At 32.3% G+C, this 10,272-nt stretch overlaps 1 protein-coding gene across 1 annotated transcript; it reads left to right on the forward strand.

Moving 5' to 3' along the window:
- The first annotated feature begins 2,900 nt into the window (after positions 1-2,900).
- Positions 2,901-4,440, forward strand: LOC110813159 (transcription factor bHLH168-like). Its single transcript, XM_022040189.2, has 3 exons — positions 2,901-3,122; positions 3,245-3,571; positions 4,200-4,440. The coding sequence occupies exons 1-3, from the start codon at positions 3,006-3,008 to the stop codon at positions 4,266-4,268; spliced, it is 513 nt and encodes a 170-aa protein (XP_021895881.1). The 5' UTR covers positions 2,901-3,005; the 3' UTR covers positions 4,269-4,440.
- The last annotated feature ends 5,832 nt before the right edge of the window (positions 4,441-10,272 follow it).

Raw genomic sequence — 10,272 nt, forward strand, 5'->3', positions numbered from 1 at the left:
CTGCTTAAAACAGATAACCCCTTATCACTCATATGATCCAGACGTAGATGCTACAACTGATTATGATTACTGCTCCTTGATGATACATCAGCTTCCCTTGAAACTGCACTCCCCTAGACAATATATAATCTAGATTCCAAACTATTTTTCGTGAGCACTTTAGAGTCTTTATACACTTTGAGGACACATTTCTCTATATGGTAACTATAACCCTGAGACATCAGTGTAGAAAGAGAAATTATATTCTTCTTCATATGAGAAACATGTTAACACTCAATAATTCTAACAACATTATTTGATATTCTTAATTTGATAGTACCAATCCCAATTACAATTAACAGAATATCATCTTCTGTGTACACATTATCACTCATCTATCTGTAGGTAACAAATCAATGTTTATGTGGACATATATGGAACATAACACCAAAATAAAAAATCAAAAAAATTCTTTCTATGATCTAAACCATAGATAAAACTTCTTCAGTTATACTGCTATCACTATCATCAGAGTTATTTCTGTTGCCTATATTAGCATAACTCTCCTAATTCTTTTATTTTTTTTAGCCTAAAACAATTTCTAATAAAGTAACCCTGCTTCCTGCACTCAAAACAATTTTTTTTTACCTCTATATTTTGATTTGACATTTATCTATGCTATTTCCCTGCTTACCAAACATTTTCATTCTATTCTATACTCCTGAAAGTTCTTTTTCAACTCTTTTGATTTTTGTACATTACTAATATCATCCAATTAAATATTAATCTTCCCACACAGTAGATTATCAACAAAAGTAACATAAGAACATGGTAGTGCATACAATACAATCAATGTTTGATACTCATTATCAATCTTAATATCTATATTACTTAAGTTCATAATTATTGAATTAAATTTATCAAGATGTTGTTTAATGAGCGTGCATTCACTTATTCTCATATTGTACAATATTTTATTCAAGTAAAGATGGTTTGTTAGTGATTTTACAGAGTATAACTCTTTTAATTTCTTCTATATAGCTGAAGTTGAAATCTCTCCAGTAATTTTTTGCAGAACATTATCAGTCACACTCATGAATATTGTACATAAGGTTCTATTTTGTATATTTGCATTATTTGACTCTCTCATACCCTCAGAAAACTATTCTTCAATTGCCCCCCATAAATCTTGTAATATTATGAATGAGCTAATATTATGAATGAACTCATTCTAATTTTTTACAAACTGAAACTCATTCCACCATCAAATTTTTTTATCTTATATTTTGTGTATGTCATATCGAATCCCTATACTATGCACCAAAAAATAAATAAAGAGAAATACCACTGTCAGAAGCAAAGAACCATTCACAGCGAAATACTACTGCATAAAAAGTCACTATGTGCAACCACGAGAGCACCCCATGAGCCATCATGCATCAATGAATATGTTGTCACCGAAAATCCACACATCACTGCTGATCACCACGCGCCATTGTAAAACTACTATGAATCACGACAAGACCTTGCTCACGCTCAGATTTGGGATGGATTTGGTGAAATCACGACAAAAAGTTCCAGAAAACGCCCCAGATCGAGCTTTATGCAATCTAGCCACCACCTCGCTAGTTCGTCTTCTCCAGCCACTCGTGTCTCCTTTCTTCGACTTTTTGGTCGTGCACCTACACAGATCTCGTCGAAAAACAATTTACGCACCAATTTGACTCCTTATGCAGCCTTCGCACATCGATAGTTTGCAGATTACGTAAGGCCATGCATATTCTCCGGTTGTCTGTTAAGATCTTGACCTCTCATGGCGCTGATTCGTCTTCTACATGCTGCCAAGCCGCACTCCTCTCATTCAAGCTGCACGTGGATCTGTATTTTTAAATGAATCTGGTTCTTAGATTAGTTGAACCCATTACCCTTTTTTGTCAACCGCCGATGCACCAGAGATTGTTCAACTGCACAGATCCAACGATGACCTTTTAGCTTCTTATGGGTTTGTTTTCTGGTTCTCTCTCACTAGCCTGAGCTCTGATACCACTCGTTAAGAAAATCAATCTTAAACCACGTATAATCACAACAAAGTAAAAATATAAAAAGAATAACATAAGATTTAATATGATTCGATAATGTACCTACATCCATAAACAAGATCGACAAGAAAGTTTTTCACTATGATTAAAAAAGAGTATATCATTAATAGGGTCACACACTCTTAACTAGAGAGATTAAGAGATTTTTTCTCACACAAATTTTACAGGATATACATAAATATTTTTTACGATAAATATAAAATATTTCCAAGATACACATAAATATCTACTAGAATAAACATAAATTATGCCCTAAAATAAAGATAAGATATCCTCCAAATTCAAACCACATCAACATATTCCTAACCATTGGACACCTATAATTATAATATATTTAAATTTTATAAAATTAAATTAATTATTTCTTGATTAAAAAGTTAGAAGGCATAACCTGTTTGGTAAAAGTATAGATCATGAGTTATGGAAGTATACATCTATGGAAGTATAGATGAAGTATTAATGATAAGTATAAAAATTTTCAATAAAAAAATTATTACAAATTAGAGAAGTTGATATTTGAAGAGTAAAAACATATACAGTTATAGTGCCATAAAGTACTTATTTAAATTTCGTTTATCGCATGTATGACATAATATATATGTATGTATATGTATTGTAAACGTAATGTTTATTAAGAAATAGTTATTAAATAAATTTCGAAAAAATTTCCGTAACCTTTAAGAAAAAATAAAGGGGTGCTTGTCACGATCCATTTGAAAGGAAAAAGAGTCAATTGTGATCCGGTTATGTTCATACTGCTCGTCTTTTTCTTCGTTATCTCTGTCCATCTTCCAGATTTCTTTACAATCTATACTGTTACTCAAACTAGATACTTATGTGTGCGTATATATATATATATATATATATATATGTAAATATAAGAATTCATGTCAGTGTGTATATGTTAATGATAGGAAAAAGATAACAATGGAGAGAGCAAGCTCGTCTAGACAACATCGAAATATACAAGAAAGAAATAGGAGACTGCGAATGAGAGAACTCTGCAGCACCCTTGTTTCTCTCCTTCCTCCTCAACCCACCAGGGTTCTCTCTCTCTCTCTCTCTCTCTCTCTATATATATATATATATATATATGTAGGATTAGTTTCATGATGCATGTGTTAGTAACATTTTATATATGTTTATGGGTATAAATATATATGTAGGTGACAGTGTACGAGTTGATAGGTGAAGCAGCTAATTACATAAACCAATTGAAGGAAAGAATTAAAGCAGCAAATGACGAGAGGAATCAAGTATTGAAGTTATTAGGAGGAGGCAATGGTGATCGTACGGGCGAGGAAATTAGAGCGGTGGTGAAGTTAACGAGTCGGAATCAGTGTTCTCTGGAAGTGAATATAATTAGTGGTACCAACAAGACGTTCATGTTACATGAAGTTATCAGTATTCTCCAGGAAGAAGGTGCTCAAGTCTCAAATATTGCTCTCCACAATATTGTAGGACACAGAACCATATATGTCATACACTCCCAGGTATATATATATATATATATATTGCTAGCTTGTCGAATAACATGTGTGTGTGTATACACTAAATCTTCGTCGTATTAATTACATATACGTATGGACGTTCATCTTGGTTTATCTAATCCTTTCCTCCCTCTCACTCGGTCGACGAAGCAGAATGGATAAATTTAAAGGATTCAGAAAAAATACTTCTCCAAAACGGTGACTTTTCAAGAAGATTATGTGAAGGGAATGGGGTGGCCTGGGCTGGGTCTGTTCCGTCCTCCCTGGGGCCTCATGGTTTTTGATTTAAAACAAAACTTTTATTTGAGTTTGATCTGGAAGGCTGAGTTTTTGGAGAAATTAGATTTAGGATTTTAATTTGGGGTTTTCCCAAAAATTTTTCTTTTTCTTTTACCTAAACTAATTTGAGGTTTTAAATAAAATCAAAGTATGGATTATCAAAATATTTATTTATTACCCATTGCACGTATGTGTGTATATATATTTAAAACGTAATTATTTAAACAATTTATATTTTGGTCTTTTATTTTTGCTGTTTTTTCTTTTTCTATATTTTTTTGTTAATAATATAACAAAACGCGATTAATTAAATTTTCAGAGAAAATTAAATTATGAAAGTAATACTTTGCAGGCAATTAACTCCCGAATCGGCTTGGAGACATCAAGAATAGAAGAGAGGCTATTGGACCTCCTGTGTTGAGTTCAATGGAGATCTTGCTCATCTGAATATACGTCTATATGTTTATGGAAGCTGTAGTGCATGCGTCTGATATATGGCGAATCAACCTCATATGTTCTCAAATAATATTATAATGGTTCTTATGGCTTGTCTTGATTTACCATTATTAATTTACAGGTCATGATCTTAATCATATTTATATATATGTACGTATGTGTGTGGAAGTAAGTTGTATCTTCAAGCTGCATCAATTTAAAAAAATTGTGAATATTCACGTAAACTATTTATTTCTGTTTGCATGGCTCTCAAATATCAATCACCTGACGTAAATGCATGGGACGAAACAACCAAGATTCATCAAAGGTTAATTAAATGGGATGATAATAAAGATGATGGGAGTAATATATTCAAAATTTCATATATTTCATTGATCAAGTGAGATATTCAAATTAATGATAATACAATCGCTTAATAAGTAAAAGAAAAACATAATCCAATTTAAAATCATAACATTTTATGTTCTTGATTTTAAAGAGCATTCCAAAGAGGCTAAGCTTTTTACTGATGAACTCTCTTCTCCATCTTTTCTTGGATCTTCTGCTCTCTTCTTCCTGCTTGACCCGAAGCATGCTTTCACTTCCTCAATCCAAAACAAGAAAACACAGAAACCAAAAGGTTCTTTCCAATTCTCTCACCTCTGTATCCTTCTTCAACTGTTCTCTATAGTGCAGCCTTGATTCAGAAAAATTTAATTGAAGTAATCTTCAAAAGAAATTTACAGAAAGTATACGTATATATATACATGTTTATAGCTTGTAAAATGGTTGATCCAATAACACGATGTCCTTAATTTCTTACACCTTAAGATTGAAGAAAGAGATGAAGCTGAGGCAAAAACAAAGGCGCTACAACTTGTCACTCAATTTCTGAGTGGTTAGTCTTTGCTTGAGGAAAAGAAAATTTGACAGCTATATGATGGAGTAGTCAGTTTATAAAATTGAATAAAAGATAAATAAAATATGAAGTTGTGAACTAATTTTCATTACTGACAAAAACATATTTCATTTTCAAATTGACTTTGACTGGATAACAACACTGTTTTCTTTGTTGGGCTAAAAGCCACGTGAAAAAAACTTGCACAATAAAAAAGAAATTCAATCCAATGAGTACATGAAATTCTTTTTATCCAAATATATAAGACTTATTAAGTTGTCCTTTCAACAGAAATATATATGAAATATTAATTTAAAATAATTTCTCATCAACTTAGAGCTAAATTAGTGCCAAAATTTCTGATAAATATATAAAAAATCAAATCAAGATGGTAGCTGATAACTGCTATTATCAGCCAATTTATCTTGAGAAAGATGGCTCTTTTTCTAGTTCAGGAGAATATTGGGAAGAACAACCATGGGAAAGTTATGACTTAGATAATTTTATCAAAATCAAGCTTTCAAAATGAAGGTCTGTGTCTTATTCAGTGTAAACTAAAAAAAATGGAAATAACCCAGTTGATTAATGAAATCAGTTTGGTTAAACAGTTTATTTTCAAATTTCTAATTTAAAATTAAAGTTAATAGAACATAGATAGTTTACTTCGATTGATCTGAAAAATAAAATAAAAAGAGAAAATGGGATATAGATTAATTATATATATATATATGTAACGGTTCCGGAAATTTAAAATGGAATGTATATTAAAAATATCAAATGCGGAAGCGAAGTCAAAATTCGATTAACATCCTTTACACTAAAACCAAAAACGTGCTCAAAATATAAAAGATCAAACTAACTAAAAGAGAAATTCGAAAGTAAATTATGAATATGACTTTGGAGTCTTTAGGCGTCCCCTTCGTCGTCTTCTTGCGGAACGGGCTCGGGAACAATGTCTTTCCGATCTGAAATGATTAAATAAGGAATGAGCTACACTAGCCCAGTAAGGACATCACGATATCTCACCGTCACGGAGATAAAGGTGGGTAGAAAACACAAAAAGACCAATAGAGCATAATTTACAATAAACTCATTTATCAGTAATAAAACCTTTTACCATTCACTTACCTCGGTGAAATTCATAAAACAATATACGAAAGCAATAATATTATCATCATCATGAAATCATATAAATTGTGTAACATAATACTTATCACGCCTTTGCAATTCAATCATTTCACAATTATCTTTCCTCATTCACCAGCCTACTAGTATCCATGGGGATCCATAGGGGTCCCGCTACCCGTTACCCTTAATACTTGTAATCAGATTCCAAGGTCGTCCCCATACCTCGTCCGGTATGGGTGCCAAAACTGTAAACCTCAATACCTCGTCCGGTATGAGGGTGAAACGGGCTGTCCCCATACCCCGTCCGGTATGGGCGCCAAAACACATAAGATCTCCATACCCCGTCCGGTATGAGAGACCACAATCCCGGTAGGGTCCCCTACGGACCCGGTCCGTCTACCATCTCCCAGGATATCTAGTCAGGCTGACCCCATTACACAATTATCAATTTATACAATCTTCCATTCTTCTTTCCCTCAATCAGCATCATCAATTCGCATTTAGATAAGCAAAACAGTAATTCATGCCAAACAGACAACATACAGTATCGGTATTTCAGTCATTCAACCAATAATCAATAAAACAGTAAAATATGCACACGAAACTATAAAATGAAAATATCAAACCTCATACTGCATTTAATACTGAAAATTAGATCAAACAATAACAGACCAACATTGTATCAGACTCGGGCTCCATTGGCAACCTCAATCAATTATACATCTATAAAGTCTCAAAATACCGTTTAATTATTTATTAAGCTTTAATACCGTGATAGAAAATAGGGTGAGAGGTCCTTACTCGTTTCGGGGTCCGAACACGGCTTCACAGTGCGCCTACAGGCTGTCCCTAATTTTTTCTGAATTTTTCTCGGGGAACTGAAACGCACTACTGGTACCTGCACGTGTTCCAAAAAATCCCAAATTAGGCCCAGGGCCCCTTTCGGCCCAAATCGCAACTCCGGCACGGCGGTGCCGCCGCTTGCGGCGGCAGTTTGCCTCGGGTTGGCCGTTTTCGGCCGAATTCGGCCACACTCGCATTGGTTCCTGTGATAAAACAACCCTACGGCCCTCGGGGGGCCGAAAATTTACGGAAAACCGAAGCTTACCGGCGGCGGTGCTCTTGGGTGCGGCGGCTCTCCGGTGAAGTTCGTGTTTTGGTGATTCGGCTCCGATCAACTTGTAGAGAAAAGAATGGTGATCACGGTGATATAAAAATTGCATTAAACGGAGGCCGAGAAGGGCCTCATCGGAGGCAAAAACCGAGAAGGGGCGCAGCGGCGCCGCTGGCTTTCGGCCGTGTTTTTCGGCTGTTTGGCCGGGATTTTGGCTCCGATTTGGCCACTGGAGAAATCAGCGTGGAAAAACGAGTCGGGGGTATGAAATTTACCTCGATCGGCGGTCGGAAATCCCTCCGTTGCGGCGGCGGGTGGCGGCGACCGGCTTCTGGTTCATCTTCTCCGGCGAGCGGCAGGCGGCTAGGGTTTGTGGTCTAGTGTTGGGGTTCTATTTATAACCCTTTGCCCTTTTGATCTCAGCCGTCCATTTTATTTTAATCTGGACCGTCCGTTTTTGATTAAATCTGGGCCGTCCGTGCGATTAAATTTGGGTCGTCCGATCGCACGCTTGATCTGGGCCGTCCGATCGAGCCTACGCGGATCGCCAACGTGGTCCGTTTCGGAACGACGTGGTCTTGTCACGTGGCAGGTCCCGGTTGGCCGGGACTGCTGACCGGGCCTGCTGACATGGCTGCCGACGTGGCTTTTTTTTTTTTTTTTCGGCCCCTTTTTCCGGGCGTTACAATATATATAATAAAAAAAAACATAGATAATTTTTTGATAAAAAATTAAAAATAACATTTTATAAAAAAAATATATATATGTATTTTAATGGCACTAATTCTAAAACTTATATAACAAAAACCCAAGCCCAACTTCTTGCCTAATTCCCCATGTAAGCTCGTAACTTGTGTGGACTGTGATGGCTTTTCGACCATTATTGTTAATTAGTACCTGATAAGTTTAACAATCCACTGACGGCTTTTCATCTAGCTTAGGCATTGGCTGGACTTGCAGTAGGTACTACACCATAGACCACATGCTTCTTATCATCTCTTATTCTATCTCTCTCTTTAATGTAGTCCCTTTGAATTCTTTTTTAACCGTGATTTGTGCTTTTTGGCATAATGTAATATTATAATATATTCATAACACGCAATAAAAAATATAAAATAATTTAATATAATATATTTATATTTCAAAAATTATGTTATAAATTAAAAATTAAATTTAAAACATACTTAATAGTATATTTTTAAATTAAAATTATTTAAAAAAATAAACACTTTATGTGTATCTACATCAAAATTAATCTTTACTATTTAATTTTTTAATTAACGAAATGCACTAACAATTAAAATAATTTTCCAATTTTTTTCTTTTGGTACGCCTCTAATTTTTTAGCTCTTCACTTATCTTTTTTTTTTTAATCCTCACTCATATATATATACATATATAGACATATATAAATATATATAGGTGGCATGGGTGGTCATATCCCTTTCGGATTCTTCCTATAGAATCCAAATCAATTTGAACTCATCTACTTATTTTTTTCTTTTTCTTTTTCTTTTTAACACCCAATTATATACATATATATATTTAATACATATAACTGCCTTTTTTAATTAATATTATTTAATAAAATAATTTAATTTTAAATTAAATTTTATAATAATCTTAATTATTATAATAATCACACATATTATATTATTACATTAATAATATAATAATAATAAATATAAATATTAATTTTTTATTTTAAATATAGAAAAAATTTAATTTATCTTTAATATTAATTATATCATCGGTGTTAGAAAAAATTATAATAATATTCTATCTAACTAAAAATTTTATTTATTTGATTAAATTAAATTCTCTAATTTAATTTTTAAATAATTAAAATAATTAATCTATTTAGCAAAAGTCAGAATACTAGTTAGTGTACTACTTCATAGGTTCAATACTAAACTAGTACCAATTAGTCAAACCAATTTACTAATTAAAATTAACGTTTAATAATACTTATCACGACTGGATAGTATGAAATGTATAATTATTCTTAAGAGCTTGCTAAATAAAGATGTAATATTTCATTCCGTCATTATTGTTCTAGATTAATTCTAGGATATGGTTTAACTGTCAAATCTTAATCGGTAACCAATTATGTTTCATGTAAATTATAATTTACTAATGAATGATATAAGAGACTATTTTCTTCTTTCATTCAACTGTTCTGGTTAAGATTTTAATTTAGTCGTTATAATAAATAACAATATAGAGTTTAAACTTATTATCAAAGTTGACAGATTCCGTCTTGATCAATCATTAATTTTACAAATATTTAATTACATCGAATATCTTTTTAACTATAGTTCTATGAATATAACTATCCAGAATCAAAATATAATAAATGATTTATCTATTACTATGATGATTTCAGATCTAAGAAAATTCTTATATCTCATTATTTTAAGAAAATATTTTATTGATAGTTTAAGATAATATTAATCATTAAAAATTTTTAATTGAGTCGTTTCAATGATTATATCTCTATATGTATCATCTATATATGTGATTTAGTTAATGAGATCAACTAATTTTTATTTTATAGAAACTATCATATATATATTAGTTTTACCAGATCATTAATGTTCTATTTTGAATGATTTAATGACCTAAAATATTTTAAATTGAATTATAAAAGATTTTACTCGCATTATCAAGATCCACATCTTGATGTAAAACCTATAAATTTAATAAAAAATTTTATCATATAAATTAAATAATAAGATAATAAATATGATAATAAAAATATTATCGTCATAGATTAAAATGAATTGTCAAATAATAATGTATTCAATATATTATACGAATAATTGAATCGTAGGTATAACATTTATATCC

Source organism: Carica papaya, chromosome 8 (assembly GCF_054855325.1).
Source record: "Carica papaya isolate Zhongbai chromosome 8, ASM5485532v1, whole genome shotgun sequence".
NCBI classification, from domain to species: Eukaryota; Viridiplantae; Streptophyta; class Magnoliopsida; order Brassicales; family Caricaceae; genus Carica; species Carica papaya.